The following is a 22108-nucleotide window of genomic DNA, read 5'->3' on the forward strand; positions in this document are numbered from 1 at the left end:
TCTTGTGGATCTGCAACAAAGGTCCATACTTCATTCTTTTCAAATTGAAGAAGTTCTTCGGTCATTGCTTCAATCCAAGATTGATCAACTGTGACTTCTTTGATTGATTTTAATTCATTTGGGAGATCATTGCCATGATGTTGTTGACATCATCCTTGAATGACATTTTTGTTGTAATTCCATCAGTTGTATCTCCAATGATTTTATTTTGAGGACGACCACTAATCGTTCTCCAGCTTTTATTAGGAGAATGAGACGAAGATTGTTTATCAATGTGGATTTCCTGGGGAACATTCTGTTCTTGTTGCCCATAATGTTATTCTTTTTCCTCATCTCTTTTACTCAAATCAATATTATCAAATAATATATGTATGCTAATTTCAATAATTTTAATTTTTAGATTGAAAACACGATACCCTTTAGAATCGGTTAAGTAACCCAATAATATAGCTTTGTCCGATTTGGCATCAAACTTTCCAAAGTTTTCTTTGTCTTTCAAAATATAACAATAACATCAAAAAATGTGAGAATATTAGATGTTTGGATTTCTATTTTTCCATATTTCATATGGTTTTTTATTGATAATTTTTCTTATTGATACACGGTTTAGAATGTAGCTTGACATATTAATAGATTCATCCCACAAAAAATTTTCAACATTAGACTCTTCCAAGATTGCTCTTGCTATTTCTTGTAAGGTTCTATTTTTTCTTTCAACAACTCCATTTTGTTGAGGATTTCTTGCACCAGATAGTTTTTGAGAAATGCCAAGTTCATCAAATAAGGTTTTAAAAGAGGCATTTATAAATTCTCCTCCACGATCAATTCTTAAAGAAATGATGATGGAATCTTTTTCATTTTGCACTTTTTTACAAAAGATTTTGAAGGCATCAAAAGCATCATCCTTTCGTTTCAAAAATAAGACCCAAAATTATACTTCATTCTTCATAGACTTGTTGTTTTAATAGATCCAAAAATATCTATGTGAAGTAGCTATTAATAGTATTATCTAAAAATCGATATATTAAAAGTAGTATTATCTAAAAACTATGAGATCAAAGCAATAGACCCATTTAACACCATTAAGGAGATTGGTATGTCATCAACCTTAAAATCATCATCCACGTCTTGAAGTATTCCTACAGGTATAGGTGTCGTAATAATCTTCTCAGTGACTAAGTCAAATGACGCTAAGTCTCTTCCAACAATAACATCCTTAAAAGGCCACCAATGACACATTTCGTTCACGTGCAATCGTTGAGAAACCACTCCAGAATATAGCGGTATAAAAGAGAAATCTTCGTGGGTGACAAACCCAACCAGGACCTCCATAATATTGGTAATGCCCATAATTGAAACATGCACCCGTAATCAACTTATAATCATTTTTAACATGGTTATAAACAAATCCAAGTGGAATAACGTGATTTCTAACATAAGATGATACAGGCTCAAGAGGGCTTCGAGGGATGATCTTGAATTCCTCTGTTGTTGGATTCCATAATACAAATCTTTTATCACTATTGTAGAGACAAAGAATTCCGGTAATACTACCAGAATCCAAAACCAAAAAAGAAGGGTGCTCATCTTGAAATGGATTTGGCAAATCCAATTTGACTACATCCTCAAAACTATCTCTAGAAAATGAACACAAATCTTTATTAGTAAGTTGTAGGAGAAGAGATGTATCATCGTAGTATGAATGATCATAAGAGATGAAATTATTTTGAAAGATGCTCATGAATTTATGGTTTTCAAAAAAGAAAACCCATGATTTACGTACGCATCCAAATCGCTTCAAAAATTTTAGTGGCAATTTTGATAGAGTACAAAATGAAAGATTTTGTAAAATATTTAATAACTAATTAAAAAAAAGAAATAATTAAAAAAAGAAATAAAAAAACAAAATTATGTATTTGAATATTTGTGCTGTCAAAGTTTTTTCTTTTTCAATTTACTCAAATAAACCCTAAAATCCCATTTCCTACAACCGTTCTTTCTCAACACCACAACTCAAGCTAATCCACTCCCAGCCTAGCTAGACCTTGTTCAAGCAATTAAGCCAAAACAACAGTTATTCCTTACTGGACTCAATTCTTTCGTTCACTTCTGTTTATTTTCTTTCACTATTACCACAAAGTCTTGGGTTCTCTTGATGATTTCAAGGATCCAGTTTGTGGAAATGAAATCTTTTGAATGAAAACTCCTTTTAACTTGTTTTCATTTAGCACATGTTTCACATACTTTATCTTTATCAAAATTCCGTTTTGGCAATCCTCTAACAAATTCTAATTTTGAAATTTTTTGAAATTGTTTTCATTATGCAAAATCCATTTGTCTTTATTGATGAACATGAAGCCGAATTCATCAGGTAATTCCTCAAGATATAAAACATACATATTTTTATTTCTTGTTCCAGAGAAAATAACTTCCCAATAATTTGTTTTTATGACTTCACATAGGTTATATTTGAAAATAACTTCAAAGCCATTGTCAAAGCCATTTGATAAAATTTCAGAACATTCTTCTTTTGTCAAATTTTCTGGAGAACGTTCTCTTTTTTTCAGGTTTGGAGAAAATTCTTTTTTTGCTCCAGAACATTCTTCTTTTCTAAAGATCTTTTTGTTGTTAATTTTTTAATCTTTTTTTTTTAAAATAACATGCGAATTCTAGATGTCCAATCTTACTACAATATGAAAATTTGATTTTGCATTTATCCTCTTTTCTTTCAAGAACAAAGAACTTTTCATACATTATAGTTTTTTGAGTTTTATCAAAACCAATACCAGCTTTATCAAATATTCTTACTTGAGATCTTATGATTGTTTGAAAGGTTTTAGTAGTTCTAATGAAATTTTACAAGTCACTTTTAAGAAGTTCAACTTTAGTTTTAAGGAGAATGATCTCCTTTTGTAATGCAAAACGTTCTTGACTTTCTGTTTTAAAATCTTTGAGCTGAGATTCTTTTAGATTTTAACTAATCTTTAAGTTCATCATTCATAGCCTGAGTTTTCTCTTTCTCTTCTTTTTCTTTGTGAAATTTTTGTTATAAAGAACTACATTTTTGAATAAGAAATTTTGAATCATTTAGCAAGTTATCAAATTCTTTTTCCATTTGCTCATACGAAGGACAAGGTTCATATTTTGTTACCTCATCTTCTTATGCCTTTGTCATTAAGCATATGTTGACTTCTTCATCTTCTTCAGCATCGGATTCATCTGAGTCATCCCATGTAGCCATCATTGATTTCTTTTCAAATGGAAATATTTTTGGTGGTATTTTATTTAGGGGACATTTAACTTTGTAATGTCCTAATTTATTACATCAAAAACATGTGATTTGACTCTTGCCCTATCATGTTTTGGATTTTCTTTTTTGTTTGGAAATTCTTCTTGATCTAGTCTCTTATACTCAACATTCTTTGAATCCTTTTGGTGAGAAGGGCTATTTCTTCATCTGCATCTTCATGTCTAGTTCTTCTAATTCTTCATCTGTTTGTACTGGTACACTTTCTTGGGATGCTTTCATGTGCTCTTAAAGTTGCAATCATTTTTTCTAATGCAAGCACTTCAAGATTTTTAGCTTGACTTATAGTTGTCACCATCGGTCTCCATATAAGTGGAAGACATTTTATAATCTTTATGACTCTATCTTGTACTGAGTATGCTTTCCCTAAGGAATGCATTTCATTTACAATGGTTGTAAATCTGAAGTACATCTCATCAATAGTTTCTTCTTCATGCATTTTGAAAAGCTTAAACTTTCTTATGCCAATGTCTATTCTTGTTTCTTTGACATGGTTTGTTCCTTCATGACGAGTTTGCAATATATCCCATACTTCTTTAGCAGTGTTGCATTCATCAATTCTTTCATTTTCTTCCCATGTTTATAGCACAATATAAAAATAGTTGAGCATTAGAGTTTAGTAGTACCTTAGTTTTATCTTCAGTTGTCCAGTTCGCTTCATTCTTTTTCAGTAGAGGTTCAATCATTTTGGTCGACTGTTGGTATGAAATCTCCATCTATAATGATACATCACATTCTTGTATGATGTTATTTTAGAAACAACTGCATCTTATTCTTTCAGAAGTAGTTATTTGTTCCATCAAAGTAAGATGGTCTATTTGAAGATCCTCCTTCAACAATATATTTGGCTTTTGACATTTTTTCTACTAGATCTTTTCTCTAGCACTATTTAGGTGCTTAATATTTAGAGATTGAGCTCCGATGCCAACTGAAGTACCAATGTCAAGTTACAAGGAAGGTGGTTTGAATTGTAAATTCACCTATTTAAAATTTTATGTTAAAAACTTAAGTAAATAACTCAAGATTAATCTTGGTTGTGAAAACAGAAATTGGAGAACGTTCTTGGTTTTAGAAACATAAAAACGGAGAACGTTATTGGTTAGTTAAAATCAATAATTTAATTTATTTATTTAACTAGATAATCAAAAGGAATGAAAATAAATAGAGATAAGAGAAGATATATCACACAAGGATATAACCTAGTTCATCCAACTCGGACTTCGTCCAGTCTTCACAACTGCAAGATTTCCACTAAGTGTTCAAACGAAAAACGTTCTTGGTTTTATAAAGTTTTGATCAGATCAAGCTTGATTTGCTACAACAATTCATTTCCACCCAGAAAGAGATTCAATAAGGTCAGCTATCAATCTTTAGAGAGGATTTTACAATTTATCTTTTAACAATAAAAGGATTTTCAACAAACTACTCAAACTATAAACAACACTTATAGTCTTGAGTTTACCCAATAATAATTTAAAGTATTTGGTAGAATCTGATTAATCTCAACACTTGTTTGAGGTTAGATTATTTACAAAATATTCAGTAAAATAATAACAAGAGATTTGAATATGAATAACATAGATTCTTTTGGTGGATGAGAGACATTAAAGTGTTTGAATGTAAGTAAGGGATGGATTTTCTTAGCACTTGAAGTTCCAATTTTTCCATCAGCTTGAGGTTCCTTTTATAGGCCTCAAGAAGGTTGATGACAACTAATTTGACTGTTGAAAAAGTTCTCAACTTTCATATGTCAGTTTTAACTACAGACCAAACTTTTTGAACCATGGATGTTTTTCACTTGAACATTCTGCATTTTTTGCTTCTGTGATAATAATGTTTGATCTGTAGCTTCTCATTCTTGACTGTAATTTATGATCCCTTATTATGTGCACAAATATCTCACATATGTGCTTAATGTATTCAAATCAAGATTGTTTGTGATTCGTGCTAACAGGCTGGAGAATGATGTCCAATAGCTGGAGATTGATTGTTGACATGCAAGAGAATGATGTTAACATTTCGAAGACTGATGTTAACATGTTGGAGAATGATATTTACATTCTAGAGATTGATGTTTAACATTCTGGAGATTACTGTTAACATGCTGGAGATTGATCATTGTCACTTTTTGTTTGAGTCATGCCTTTTAACCATTGATCTTTTGGAGTGTTTCTTTTGCTAATGTGAGTGTTGTATATTCCTTGTAGATGTACTGGAAATGCATTTGTAATTAGAGTCTTAATTAATATTTGTTTGTTTACATCAAAATATTAATTTGAGATTTTGTCTCAACAAGTACTACCCCATCCAATGGAGTTCTACCCATCAATATATGTAGGTGCCGAAATAGCCAACTATTGGTTCAACCAGTTAGGAGAAAGATGATTGTTTAGGAAATTGATGTCCTAAGTCCTTGTGGCCGTTAATAAATCCTGGACATTCAATGTGGTGTCTATAATCTGCCTAAAAGAAGTATTTATGAGAGAGTGCCCGTTACGCCTCCAAAAAAGTATCCAAACAATTTATGATACAATGATCTTGTTCAATAGAGGTCTTTGTATATATATGAAGATCATTAACAAAGAGCAGGTGAGAAATTTGTGGTCCCGATCTACTGCACACATATGTTTCCAATAGTTAGCTTCCGCATGGTCAATGATATTATGAGAGAGCTACTCCATAAAATTTACAAAAAGGTAAGGGGAAAGAAGGTCTCCCTGTGTAATTCTCTTGTAGGAGAAAAATTATCCACGTAACTTCAAATCTTAAATGTCTACGGGGAAATTAGCCTCGTGCTAACGTAATCTACAGCCAACATTACACGTAATACAATTAAACTTTTTAAAAGCTGCCAACATTACACGTAATACAATTAAACTTTTTAAAAACTGAGGACATCATGAGTTTATTAGGCATGTGGAAGGAAAACTACACAGAAAAATAAAATAAAATAAAATAAGAACAAAATTGAATTTCTTTAGAAATGATGGGTTTGATTTGTTTTAACAATATCTTGAGTTTCTGAAGTTTGATGAAAAATCAATCCTTCTCGAGTTATACATAAAATCTAATTTTTATTTATATTATAAAATAAAATAAAAATATTAGATAATTTAAATAATCAATATACATAACAAGGTATATGTGTCATAATAATCTACTCGGTGACCAAGTCAAATGACGCTAAGTCTCTTCCAACAACATCCTTTTAGTTTCTTCTATTTTCCGTTGTTTTGAGCGATTACTAAAATCTATTTGAGATTCAGAATTGAATAAGATCAACTTCCTTTATGCTATTACGTGGTGATAAACATTGAAATTATTTAATTGTGTTAACTTGTGGAAATTACCGAATGAAAAATCACATTAATCTCGCTTTATTGAAATTACCAACCTTCAAACTTCCTTTCAAAACAAAAATTACAGATAAAATATACAACTAATAATTAATCCTTTTACAACTACATGTCAATTAAGCTTTTTACGGATACTTATCAACTAAGTTTGAAAATAATTTTTTATGACATTTATCAACAGTTAATTATGTTTTGGAAATTTTTTAAATCAAACACTTGTATGTAAGGCTGTGCAAAAAATCCGGTTATGTGGCCCAAATCTAAAACTGGATCCAAATCCATTTTAAATATCCGGTTAAAATCATTTGGTTATAATCCGGTTTATTTATAAACGGTTGGATAACCACTTTTGTTTTATATTTGGATTTGGTTTTTATCCGGTTTTTATCCACTATTAATATTTTATTAATTTTGAGATTTTATTTATTGAAAAAAATTTGAAAATTTTTTTGAAAAATTATCGAAAAAAAATAAAAAAAAAAAACTTTTTTTTCTCAAAAAAATTTTAAATCAAATTTTTTCTTGAAAAATTTGGTGAAATTTTTTTTTTAAAAATTTATCGAAAAAATCGATTTTTTGAAATAACTGATTTTTAAACTATGAATAAATGATTTTTTTTAAAAAATAATCAAATTTTATCTGATTTTGAAAAAAAAAATCGATTTTAAAATTAAAATTTTCAAAAGCGGTTGCTTAATTATAAACCGGTTATTTAACCATAACCAATTTTACAATTGGTTTTATAACCGGTTTTAAACCAAATAATGGATTTAGTTATAAATCTAAATCCATATATTGGTTTTAAAATGGATATGGTTTGGTTTTTTAAAAAAACCAACCATGAACAGCCCTACTTGTATGGTATGTTTTACCCCACTTTACAATTTCATTAATAAATTACTTCAAATGATTAGATGGATGTCGAAATAGAGAATACAAATAATTGAGGTTATATCTTCATTTAGTTTCCACTTGATTAAATTAAAAGAATCTTAAAATAAAAAAAATCAAAATTCCACTTATCAACTATGTTAGAAAATAATCCTTTGTAGTATTTATCAATAATTAATTTAGTTTTGGAAATATTTAAATCAAGCACACGTATTTCATTTGTATGTTATTTGGATTAACACTTGCAGCGATATTGAGTCAATTTTGTTTGCATCTTTTTATTCTGTTCTCTAAATACTTGATCAAATAATGACATCTCTCTTGTCAATCAGTTTAGAGTAACAAGTTGAGATGGAGAAATATGCTAGTGTGACAAATGAAAAAGTTAGAAACAACATATAAGACGACTTTATCTATATTTTATCAAAATTGCCTATAAAATCTTTGAAGTGACTTGGATGTCATGGACTCTCTTAATTGAAAATCATCACTTTATGAGTATCTTTCATAATAATTTCATCTCTTATGAACATTCTTTCTACGACGATACATCTCTTCTCGTACAACTTCCTGGTAGAAATTTTTGTTCATTTTCTAGAGATAATTTTGAGGATGTAATCAAATTAGATTTGTCAAATCCTATTCAAGAGACCCTTTTTTTGGATGTTGGGTTCTGGTAGTATTACTGGAGTTCTCTCACTTTTTTTTTCTTTCTTTTTTTTTTCTCTATAACAGTGATTAAATATTTGTATTATGGAATCCAATAACAGAAGAATTCAAGGTCATCCTTAGAAACTCTCGTCAATTTGTATCACCCGATCTTAAAGATAGGGTTATTCCACTTGAATTTGGCAATGATCAAGTTAGAAATTATTATAAGTTGATTAAGTAGGTATCTTTTCATTATTGATGTACCAAAAATTATGTAGAATTCAGTATTTTAATGGATGAACTGCCGTCATAATTTAATTTCTACCGTGATTTTTAGGAAACATGTAGCCTTAGAAATAAAACTTGAGAAAATTTGACGAAGATGCCTCTGTTTTCACTACCATTTGGTTGTGTGGTTTCTGAACAATTGCACATGAAAGAAATGTGTCATTAGTGGTACTATAAGGATGTTGTTCGAAGAGACTTAACAATATTTGACTTGGTCACCGAGGTGATTATTATAACACCTATACATGTAGAAATACTTTAAGATGTGGATGACGAATGTTGATGTGGCACCAATGTCCTTAATTGTGTTAAATGAGTCTATTGCTTTGTTCTCATGCATTTTAGATAATAATACTTTTAACATATCTATTTTGAGAGAAATTGGTGTGAAATAGTCATGGACTAAACTTTTTATTTTTGGTATTAGACTTTCTATTGGAGCAAGGAGGAAAAGTGATTTATTTTTTAAAAAAGAAAGATGGTGAAATAGTTTAGTTTAACCACTCAACTGACTGAGGAGCTTGACATTAAAGGAAATGCTTTTAGTATATTAATTTATATGAACATTTTTCTTCCAATTCGAGGAATAAATCGGTAACTTGATTTCATCCAAGAGATTTATGAACGTTGGTATTAGGATTTTACAATTTTTGATAGTTGAATTTTATTTATTATATTTTTTAATTAATGAAAATATACATTATGTTTATTGATTATTTAAATTATCTAACATATTTATTTTATAATATAAATAAATATTATAATTTGGATTGTATTTTATGTACAACTCTGGTGGGATGAAATTTGTTTTTTAATTGGACTTCGGAAAGTCAAGATCTTGCTAAAAATATTCAAGCCCATCATTTCTTAAGAAACTCAATTTGTTATTCTTTTGTTGATTTTTTTTTTTAGGTTTCCTTCCGCATGATCTTGTCAATTTTTAAAAAGTCGGATCATATTATGTGTAATGTTCATTGGAGACTACCTTACCACGAGGATTTTGATAAAGTTATCCCCAGTATACATTTTGATTATCACCCTCTCCTTGGTTTTTTTAAGGGGGACATGTTGGGAAAAATAGCATAAGTTAAAAGAATTAAAACACAATCACAACACAAGAATATAACGTGGAAACTCCAAAACCGGAGAAAAAACCACGGCCGCTGCCTAAACCGGCAACCAGAGAATTAATACTATGTGAAAATTGTTACAACACATAGACTTCTCTCACTCACACCCCAGACACCCCAGCACAACCACACTCTTACAAAGCAAATATATAAACTAAGTCAGATACAAGCTTAAAGTGCTATTGCTGACTGGTGCATTTGAAAACAAAGGACTAAAACCCAATATATAGCCTTGGCCTTCTCCTTATTCTCCCACACTAAAGGATGTGGGACTTGCAATCAACCCCAACAATCTCCACCTTGATTGTAAGAGTTACAGCTTCCGCTTCCATTGTCTTACCGACAATCATACTCCACCATCAAAAGTACACTTCACTTGGAACTAAACCATCCCAAGAATTTTCTCCACTTGGAACTAAACCATTCCAAGAATTTTCTCATGTCGAAACCTAGCTGAAATTTATGGTGCAACTCCCATGTTGGCTTCCAGGAAGTTCTTCAGCCATCGACACATCACCACACACCTTGCATCAATGCCAACCAATGCCCGTGTGTTGTTCTGAATCCGCTAGCAATAACTTGTCCTTTTTCATGGTATAGCGGAAATACCATAAGGACAAACTTTATCTTCTAGATGAGATCACCATCATCTCCCCAAACAAGGGAGACCTTGCCAGCACTTGTCTCAGAGTCTTTTCCAGATACTGCTCCACCTGGACAATTTCTCTTCACATGCCCAGGCTTTCCACACTCCCAGCACACCAAATTCTTTGCATGTATCTTCTTCCCATTAGCCCCACTTCTAGTCAGCAACATTGAGCCTTCATCCATTCGCAGATTGTGGAATTGCTCTTTCAACAACAACCGACTTGAGATGCCCTTAGCCTGATATAACCCTCCAAACTTCTCCCAGAGTTGCTTGGCTGATGACAGATTCTGCACATTCGCAAGAACATTCTTTGCCAAACAGAGACGAATTGCACTTGCAGCTCTCAAATCTAGTTCCTCCCACTTGTCGTCCTCCATGTTGGAAGTGTTTCCTTTCAACGCCTTGTGTAATCCTGATTGTATAAGCACATCCTTGACTTGTACTTTCCACAAGCCAAAGTTGATTCTTCCATCAAACTTCTCTATGTCAAACTTCATAACGCTTGAATAAGACATAGCAGCTGCACGCAGACTGTAAACTGTGCACCAGGTAAGTTCCCAGGAAAGAGAGGTGGGTCACAACAGACACGCTTAAATACCAAGTCTTTCCTTAGCTAGAACCTCCCTAAGCAACACTTTCACAGTATCACATTTCCCCTAACAATACCAAGGATAATTCTTTTCTGATGTGGAAGATCAGACAAAGCTGCAACCACAGAGCATACTAAGAAAAATTATCCTACCGAACCTTGGCTCTTGATACCAGTTGTTGGGAAAAATAGCATAAGTTAAAAGAATTAAAACACAATCACAACACAAGAATATAACATGGAAACTCCAAAACCGGAGAATAAACCACGGCCGCTGCCTAAACCGGCAACCAGAGAATTAATACTATGTGAAAATTGTTACAACACATAGACTTCTCTCACTCACACCCCAGACACCCCAGTACAACCACACTCTTACAAAGCAAATATTTAAACTAAGTCAGATACAAGCTTAAAGTGCTATTGCTGACTGGTGCATTTGAAAACAAATGACCAAAACCCAATATATAGCCTTGGCCTTCTCCTTATTCTCCCACACTAAAGGATGTGGGACTTGCAATCAACCCCAACAGGACATACTTGTGAAAGAAATAGACCATTCAGATTTGAAACTATGCAGATAACCCATGAAAATTTCAAAATGGTTATTCAAGAAAAATGAAGGAGGGCCCCCGATTTGATTACTTTTCTGTAGAGCCTTACTCCCACCTAGAAGAATTGGAACAAAACGTTGTTTGGCAACATTTTTAAAAGGAAAAAGATCTCTTGGGTAGACTTAATGGGATCCAGAATAGCCCTACAAACAGTTTCTTGGATTCTCTAGAAAAGGACATTCTAGATCAATTTGCACGTACCTTGTACCAAGAAGAGTGTTTGCGGTACGAAAAAATCTTGAGAAAAGTGGATAATTGATGGTGATAAGAACACTAAATATTATCACTCCAAAAGCATTGTGAGGATACACCATAACAAGATTATCTCCCTCAAGAATGAATCAGGAATTTGGCTTTATGACTGGAATGAACTATGCATTATGGTGAGAAAATAATGTAGGAGATATATCAATGATTCTTATTCAGACTCTAGTTCAGGTTCCAATCCATAAGACGACAAGTCTGAACGATCATGTCATGCCACATTACAAAGTAATTAGAAAAAACCAGTCGAGGATTGCAAAATTATAAAAGAATAAATGTAAAAGTTGTTTGTTTTAAACCAATAGGACTAAAATCGTACATTTAAAATATTATATACTTAAAAATGCAATTAAACATAATAAATAATATGATGTACATGAGTTGAGTTAGGTCGGTTTTGACAAAACCTGATACCTGACCTGATTGATTATCTTAGGGTTAGATTAAGTTCTAAACCCGTATTTTTTTCATTTAACATGAACTGATCTGACCCGATCAAGAACTGATTGAGTTGGATTGTATTGACGGGTTATACATAAATACTAATCTGTATTTTATTTTACGGGAAAATATATTGAGGCTGCGTACACATTCCCACAATATTTACATGTACCTGTATCATTTCTCTTATTAAAATGCAACCAAATACTAGAAGAGGCTTTACTAGGTTTTCTATTGGTTACCTCGTTTCCTTGAGTTGACGGCAATGATAAGAGGCCTAATTCTTGTGCTTGAGAGAAAACAACAGGCAAACACCGCTACTTGGTCCACCACATTATTTTCATCATTACACGTAACTCACCAACCATTTTAGGTTACTAAGCTACCAGAATTTTATTAATAGTAGTGCTTCGTTTATTTGTTTTTAGAGTACTTACTATTTTCAAATACTGACTAAGAATAAGATTTTAATAGATTTAAATGTAAAAAATTTAAACTAAATTGGTCATAAGCATAAACTTTTGCATAAGCATATTTTTTGCTAATAAATAATATTTAACTCAAAAATTTGTATTTAACAAATGTAAACTAAATTCATCATAAGCATACACTTCTATATAAGTATCATTTTTGCTCATAAATAGTATTTAATTCAAAATATTTGTATTTAACAAATGAATAAAAATTTAAACCAAATTCATCATAAACATAAGTTTTCAGTTCATACCTTCATGATACAAAACTATATATATATATATATATATATATATATATATATTATAGCTAGTTACCGGATCGGGTCTACGGGCTTAAATTGTTGAACCCATTACCCAAACCAAATATTAGCTGGTTTCAACGGATTGGGTCGGGTCGGACCCAAAAGTCATTAAGTACGGGTAAAAATCAGGTTGGATTGGGTGATCATGTTGTCAGATCGACCCAAGCCCATGTACAGCCCTTATATGCACACAAATATTTATACAAATTAGAAAAGGTGAGATACAAAGATAGATTGGAATAAATTCAATTGATGTGCTTTTCAAGAATACGAGTACAACTATGTGTTGTTAATTGATAAATCTATTTTTATAGGATTTTAAGAAGGTATGTACCCTTTATTTTAACTTATTTTATAATTTTGAATTCAACTCATTGTTATTTGTTTCATTTGTATTTGCACAATTAATCATCAGATGACAAAATAATTCAAATTGGTCAAATCTACTAAGTTTTTAGTGCAAAAATATCAAGTTTAATATTTCAACTTATGAGTGCAAGAAGGAGGTTTGTTGTATACTTCAAGAAAATTGAGTTTTATGATAAGAAAATATTGACAAAGAAGGGAAAATGGTGTTGCATAAAATTAAGATCTTCTTGCTATCATAAATAGGAGAAATGAAAAACAGAAAATAGGCCCCACACCAGAAACATAATTAGAAGAGGGAAAAAATTGGAGAGAGAGAAAATAAGGACAACCACTTTGGAAAATTAAGAGTGTTTGGAATTTGAGTAAAGTGTCTCAAATTTTGGAGGAAAAAAATCGTACTCTTTGAGGGTTTTGCTTCTTTTACTTTAATTGATGAACATTACATTATTTTATATATGTTAACTAAGCATTCTTTTAGGTCTTTGGTGAATCTTGTGATTAAGATACCTTTGTACTATGTCTTAGTTTTATATTCTAGTTTTATTTTAGATTTTTTTTGTTTAACTCACTTAAATTATTCTATTGTTTTCTTTAAATACTTGGGATGATCGACCTTTGCATGCCTTAATCAGTCAAACTAGTGACTAACTATAATTAATTGGTAGATCTATAAGATAATCGATATTATGATTCTTGTATGATACCAACTACAATTAAGTAGTAGATCTATATGATCATTGAGATTGTGATTCTCGTATGATGAAACATAGATACTAATCTTTCAATCACTCAACCTCTTGGGTTTTTTATGTTTTCTCTTAGTTATATTTTTTTGTATAATCAATCAAAGAATTAATTTAGGGAAAATAATATTACATTGAATGACAAATTCATATTAATCTTTCTTTGTGAAGGGATTGGATGTAGCTAATATATTGGTGGTGAATGAGAATAAATTGGTTTGTGTTTTTTTTTTCTTCGTTTTCTCTTACTTATTGTTTCATTTATCGTGTTTTCAACAGTACCATTATAAATTGTTTTTAATTATGTTTTTGAAACCAAACACAATTGAACCCCCACCCCTTTCTTGTGTTTTTCTTTCTACATGCAATTTGTTGTTTTTGTATACGTTAATTATCACGATTTTGGTTTTGTTAGTATGAATTAACTTTTTTTTGTATTTTTTATTCATAAATTATCACGATTGTGGCTTTGTTAGTGTTATTTAATTTTAGTTAAGGTTAAATTATTTTCATGATTAAGATAATTTTGTATGTAGAAATAAAAAATTTATTGAAAACTTATGTTTTAAACGATTGAGTAACTACAAAATTTGAAACAAAATCTGATTTCAATAAAAATTAGTTGGTAATTTTTTTAGGTGATTTGAAAATTTAATAGAGAAAATTTATAATTTTGGGGTTAAAATATTAAAATGGTATTATCTAATTAACATGCTTTCGGTTTCGTCTTTTTTCCGTTGTTGAGTAATTACTAAAAAAATTGTTTGAGATTTAGAATTGAATAAGATCAAGATACAGGTGATTTTGTAACTTCATTTATGCTATTACGAAAATTTATGATACAGGTGATTTTGTAACTTCACAACGAAAATTTTAATTAGTCGTATTTTATATTGTTATTTATTTTAGATTGTCAAACAATTTTTATGAAAATGAGAAAAATTCAAATAAACTAGAATTCGATAAACCATTATCTTATCTTATTTTATATTCTATTATATTCTGTAACATTATTAAAGTATCAACTTAAATTTTGATTGGTTCCTACATTCTTTGTTATACGATTTTATAAAGCTTAAAATATATTAGTATTTGAAAACATATATTAAACTCTAAAGAATAACAGAACATTTGTAGAGTTAGCCCTAAATTGTTAGTTATGCAAAAATAGGTCCTTGATACATTTCTTTTTTAGCAAAATATGTGTTTGTAACAAAAAAAAATTCTTAAAACTATTGAATAATTTTAATGTTTATACATGATTTTTCTTTACTTTTTTTATAAACAAATATAATAATTGTATTTTTTGAGAATTTCTATAGTAAATTTAAAAATTAATTTATTTTGATATCATCAAACTAAATCGTGAATGGTTAAATAATGTGTCAATTAGTTTGACTATATTTTAATTTTAATATCGTTAAATTTTTAAGTTTTATCTTTTAATTCTATTTTCAAATAACATTTTTTGTCATAATTTTAATTAAAAATAAAATTTTATTTATGAAAACAATTTATTTAATTACTGAGTTCAAAATTAAATAGAGAAATTTATCAAAACTCTTAATTCAATGAATTTAATAAACAATATACTATAACATTTAAAAATTACAATAATATTACTAGTGGAGCGGGTTCGGGAGAAGAAATATAACACTCCAAATCATTTGTGTTCTAAATTTTAATTTGGGGAAAAATCCAAACCCAACACTAAATCAAAACTAATTTTCCTTTCCAAATCAAGATGGATTCAGATGCATACTACGAGTCCGAATTATATTATCATCTTTAATTGTGGAACTTGTCTTATATTTTTTAGTTGTTTAAAAAGTAATTCTACCTTATTTATATAAAAATAAAATCATAAAAATTGATATGAAATTTACCTGTGGAATTTCCTAAGAATAAAATACTTAAACTTTGCAACGAATTTGCGGCGGAATTTGCTACGGAATTTGCTACGGACATTTACCGCAGATAAATCCTATAGAAAAAATATGAACGTTGCTGCGGAAAAGTAGTCGTATGTAAATCCGGAACAACAGAAAATGTTACCTGCCGTTTTACCTGCGGAGTATGGTACCGCAGGAAAAGTCTTAAGATAATTGCAAACCGCAGGAAAATCCTCACGTATCACCAGCGGAATTTGGTCCGCAGGAAAATCCGCAGGTAAAAGGCAAATTTCTAGCAGTGAGAAAAAACAGGACAATATATATTGTGAGAATGTGAACCAGTTGTTTCAATTTCAAAACCAAATCAAATGAAGTAAAACAAGAACAACTTGTTTCAATTTCAATTTTTGACATTCAAATTACGTTTTCCTTACCTAACACGTTACTTGAATATTTTCACAACAATGAATACATTACGAAATATAGAAGGTGGAAATTGAGTATTATTAATGTAAGAAAATATATAAGGAAAAAACACAAAAGAGAATTCGCACATTAAACTTCCTGGGGGGAAAACAGAACAACATATCACAAGCAAAGTTATTTATGGTTCCATACTTTCGTTGACAAATTTCATACAATCATCTTTCTTCAACAACATTAAATTGGCTTTTCCTTATTGCAATTTGTAGAGCTTCAGATATTTCACAGGCATCTAGGCTTGAAAGCTTATGACACAATATGATTGTCTGATAATATATAGTTTTTTATTTTGTTTTCGAAATTTTTTTACATAATAAATATTAATTTTTTTAAGCAATATGAAATAAAGTAAAAAAAATAAAGACACAGTATTTCAATTTTATTTTTATCATTGTATGTTATTTGGATTAACACTTGCAGCGATATTGAGTCAATTTTATATTATTGTATGTTATTTGGATTAACACTTACAGCGACATTGAGTCAATTTTGCTTGCATCTTTTTTTTTTTTCCATCTAAATACTTAATCAAATCATGACATCTCTCTTGTCAATCGGTTTAGAGTGACAAATGATAATGTTAGAAACTACGTATAGGACGACTTTATCCATATTTTATCAAAATTACCTATAAAATATTTGAAGTATTTGACTTTGAAGTATTTGACTGTTATGGACTCTCTTATTTGAAAACCATCATTTTATAAGCATATTTCACAATAATTTAATTTCTTATGATCATTCTTTCTAGGATGATACATTTTTTCTCGTACAACTTACTGGTATAAATTTTTGTTCATTTTCTAGAGATAATTTTGAGGATGTAGTCAAATTAGAATTGTCAAATCCATTTCAAGAGGAGAACCCTTTTTGGGGTTGCTGGATTCTGGTAGTATTACCGGAGTTTTTTTTTTTTGTCTACAACAGTGATCAAATATTTGTATTATGAAATCCAATAACAGAGGAGTTCAAGATCATCCCTTGAAACTCTCTTGAGTCTGTATCACCTTATCTTAAAGATATAGTTATTCCACTTGGATTTGGTTATGACCAAGTTATAAATGATTATAAGTTGATTAGGTGAGTATCTTTTCATTATCGTTGTACCCAAAATTATGTAGAATTCAGTATTTCAATGGATGAACTGCCACCATAATTTAATTTCGACTAAATTTTTTGGGAAATATGTAGCCTTAGAAGTAACACTAGGAGAAAACTTGATGAAGATGTCTTTGTTTCACTACCATTTGGTTATGTGGCTTCTGAACGATTGCACATGAAAGAAATGTGTCATTGGTGGTACTATAAGGTTGTTGTTGGAAGAGACTTAGCTTCATTTGACTTGGTCACTGAGGGGATTATTACAACATCTATACCTGTAGAAATACTTTCAGATGTTGATGATGAATGTTGATGTAACACCAATGTCTTTAATGGTGTTAAATGAGTCTATTGCTTTGTTCTCATGGATTTTAGATAATACTACTTTTAACATATCCATTTTAGGAGAAATTGGTGCGAAAAAATCATGGACTAAACTTTTTCTTATTAGGCCATTTTCTAGTATTAGACTATTGGAGCATGGAGGAAAAGTGATTTATTTTTTCAAAACGAAAATGGTGAATTAATTTGGTTTAATTTAAACACCCAATTCATTGAGGAGCTTGACATTAAATAAGAATAAGGAGAGTGTGATAATTAGAATGTATACAAGGAGAACATTAGCAAAAGCCTCATCCTAATGTAATCTACAACGAACATTACACGTAATCAAATTCAACTTTTTAAAAACTAAGGAGATCACGAGTTCATTAAATATGTGTAAGGAAAACTACATAAAAAAAAAAACAATAAAGAAGAACAAAATTGAAATTCTTTAGAAATGATGGACTTGAATTGTTTTAACAATATCTTGAATTTATATGAAAAAACAATTCCATCCTTCTAGAGTTGTACATAAAATCTAATTTTTATTTATGTTATAAAATTAAATGAAAACATTAGATAATTTAAATAATCAATATACATAACGTATATTTTCATTAATTATATAATGTAATACATAAAATTCAACTTTTAAAAGATTGTAAAATCCTAATACCCACATCCATAAATCTTTTCTATGAAATCAAATTAATAATTGAAAACTTTTTTTATAAATTAATATACTATAAGCGTTCCCTTTAATGTCAAGCTCCTCAATCAAATGGGTGGATAAATTAAACCAAACTATTTCACCATCTTTTTTCTGAAAAAATAAATCACCTTTCTCCCCTGCTCTAATAGGAAGTTTAATACCAGACAACGGCCCAATAGTAAAAAGTTTAGTCCATGATTCTTTCTTTCCAATTTCTCCCAAAATCGATATATTAAAAGTAGTATTATCTAAAAACCATGAGATCAAAGCAATAGACCCATTTAACACCATTAAGGAGATTGGTATGTCATCAGCTTTAAAATCATCATCCACGTCTTGAAGTGTTCCTACAGGTATAGGTGTCGTAATAATCTTCTCGGTGACTAAGTCGAATGACACTAAGTCTCTTCCATCAAGAACACCCTTAAAATGCTACCAATGACACATTCCGTTCACGTGCAATTGTTGAGAAGCCACTCCAGAATGTAGCGGTATAAAAGAGACATCTTCGTCAATTTTTCTCCAAGAGTTACTTCTAAGGCTATATATTTCGAAGTCTCAAACAAATTCTGGGTGACAAACATAATCAGGACTTACATCATAATATTGAATTTCCCCATAAAAATATCATGCACCCGTAATCAACTTATAGTCATTTTTAACATGGTCATAACCAAATCCAAGTGGAATTTCGTGATCTCTAACATAAGATGATACAGGCTCAAGAGGGCTTTGAGAAATGACCTTGAATTCCACTTTTGTTGGATTCCATAATACAAATCTTTTATCACTAACAAATCTTTTATCACTATGGTAGAGACAAAGAATTCCGGTAATACTACCAGAATCCAAAACCCATAAAGAAGGGTCCTCATCTTGAAATGGATTTGGCAAATCCAATTTGACTACATCCTCAAAACTATCTCTAGGAAATGAACACAAATCTTAATCAGTAAGTTGTAGGAGAAGAGATGTATCATCGTAGTACGAATGATCATAAGAGATGAAATTGTTTTGAAAGATACCCAAGAATTTATGGTTTTCAAATAAGAAAACCCATGATTTACGTACGCATCCAAATAGCTTCAAAGATTTTAGTGCAATTTTGATAGAATACAAAATGCAAGATTGTCGCATATATAGTTTTTAACCTTTTCTTTTGTCACACTTGCATATTTTTCCATCTCTGCTTGTAATCATAAACTGGTTGACAAGAGAGATGTTGTGATTTTGATCAAGTATTTAGAGAACAAAACAAAAAGATGCAAGCATAGTGGGGGTAAAACTAACTATATAGGTGCTTGAGTTAAAAAATTTCAAAACAAAATTAATTATTGATAAATACAATAAAATATTATTTTATAATTTAGTTGATAAGTATCCGTAAAATAGTTTAATTGAGAAGTAATTGCAAAAGATTTTTTTTAAAAAAAAAAATATTATTATATTGGATTTTAATATATTTGGTCAAAGATTCCTTTAATTTAATCAATTGAAAACTAAAATAAGAAGTAACATCAATTTTTTTGGATTCTCGATTTCCACATTCATCTTAATTACCATTTAAGTCATTATTTATTTTCAATTTACTTTTACTTGTTTTTTCAATATATAATTTCTCTTAAATGCTTTTCTTACCTGTTTATTTTTGTAAAATATATATCACTCAAATAAATAAATAAAATCTAATCAATTAAATATACAGTAAAATCATATCACTCCACATCTATGATAATAAATTAAATATACATTAAAATCATATCACTCTACATCTATGATAATATGAATAGTAAAAGTTTTGTCTATATGATTCGTTTGTTATATATTAAATGAATAGAATTTGAACTTTCTATTTTTAAAAATAATTTTTATTAAAGTTTTCTACAAAATATCAAAAGTTATTTTGTACTCATTTTTTTTTAAATTATTACAGATTAAAATATTAATACTTTTTTATAAATAGCTCTAGAAAAGCTAAAAGAATTGATTAGTTAAAGGCATTTTGTAGATTTTTTTAAATTTAATTTTCAAAAAAGTTGTATTAGAAAAAATGTGAAATACGTAAAATTTGTTTTTTATGAGAAGTTACTCTAATAAACGGCCTGTAATCTATTCGCACGTCACCGCCATTCTTATTTTCATACCTCAAATAATGATTTTTATTTAATCATTAATATAATATTACATTTCTTTATTAATTTAATTAATTAATAATAGAAAAATATTATTGTGTTGAATACAACAACATAGTAGCATACGTCATTAAGAAAGTATATAGTCTCGTGGTTTTTGAGGTAAAATCATTTATGAAGTTTCAATGATTACAAATTTTAATGACTAGATGATTAAGAGATTTTGGTATATCTTGTTATATAATGTGTGCTTTTGAGTGTCCTCATTAAAATAAAAAATTTATATAAGATAAAGTACAGAAGAACAAAGTGGAATAAATCAAATGACAAGTTCAGTGTTCAACACTGGAAGTTCAGTGTTCTGTCTTGAACACAAGAAAATATGCTCACACTTAAAGAAATAAATCAAATGAACAACGTCACTGAATCAGTAAAAGAATTTCACTTATATATATATATATATATATATATATATATATATTTACATTCAATCAATTATATTTTCATAAATTATTATATTTGACATCATGTTAGTGTCAATATTGTGTATAGGGTCTCTGTCAGTCGAATAGAGTTATATTCACAGATAACGCAACTTCTATCAATGTTATTTGTATTTGTGCTGAATTTCGTCAAACATTCTAGTTGATATTTCTTTTTAATAAAATGTCTAACGTGTTTGTCTTTGCTTTTTGTCGGTTACTATTTGAGGAAAAAATTCCTAAGATTATATTCTCCTAATGCTCAAATAGGAATGGCATCATTAGGAGTCTATTATGGGTATGCTATCGGATCATTGAAAGTAAAATTTCAAAGTCATAGTTTATATAATTAGGTAATATTAAACGGTTGAATCCTAGAAGTTTAAATTTTGCGTTAAATAAATTTATAGGGACTAAAACTATATTATGATAATCCAACAAGGATTAAAACTAGTTGCATAATAATTTTATAGGGACTAAAATATGTTATTCATTTTTGTACGGACTAAAAAAAAATTCAAAATTTTATAAGGATAATAACGTTTCAGCAAGTGTACTGAATCCTAGCAAGTAATAATAAAACGGTAGTACCGAGTGTCGAACTCAAGGATTGCGTTTTACTATTGAATTATATTTAGTTACTAAAATTGAACAAAAGGTTCCCAAGTTGATTGAAATAATATTTAAAATTGACAGCAGCAGTAAAATTGATCCTTTATAAATTGAGAAAAATGTCAGGGATGAGTTTCACTTCGAATCCAACCTTGGTGTCTAATTTGATCCTAGTTGTTGAATTCTTTTATTGAATTATTACCGCTCTTTATTATTCTTGCCCTAATGTCTTAGTGACAGAACCTTTAATTCCAAAGTAACCCCTAATTCCTTAGTAGATTAAGATTAGAATTAAGCATT

The 22108-nt window shown here is 29.6% G+C and overlaps 1 protein-coding gene and 1 pseudogene across 1 annotated transcript; both read right to left on the bottom strand.

The window, feature by feature from the left end:
- Positions 1–1047: 1047 nt before the first annotated feature.
- Positions 1048–1741, bottom strand: LOC101513146 (uncharacterized). Its single transcript, XM_004515132.1, has 2 exons — positions 1316–1741; positions 1048–1215 (listed from the first exon to the last, which is right to left on the bottom strand). Exons 1-2 carry the CDS (start codon positions 1739–1741, stop codon positions 1048–1050), a joined length of 594 nt encoding a protein of 197 aa, XP_004515189.1.
- Positions 1742–18660: 16919 nt separating this feature from the next.
- LOC113784553 (putative F-box protein At3g16210) lies at positions 18661–19786 on the bottom strand (annotated as a pseudogene).
- Between the last annotated feature and the right edge of the window lie 2322 nt (positions 19787–22108).

The sequence above is a fragment of the Cicer arietinum genome, chromosome 4, assembly GCF_000331145.2.
Source record: "Cicer arietinum cultivar CDC Frontier isolate Library 1 chromosome 4, Cicar.CDCFrontier_v2.0, whole genome shotgun sequence".
NCBI lineage: Eukaryota > Viridiplantae > Streptophyta > Magnoliopsida > Fabales > Fabaceae > Cicer > Cicer arietinum.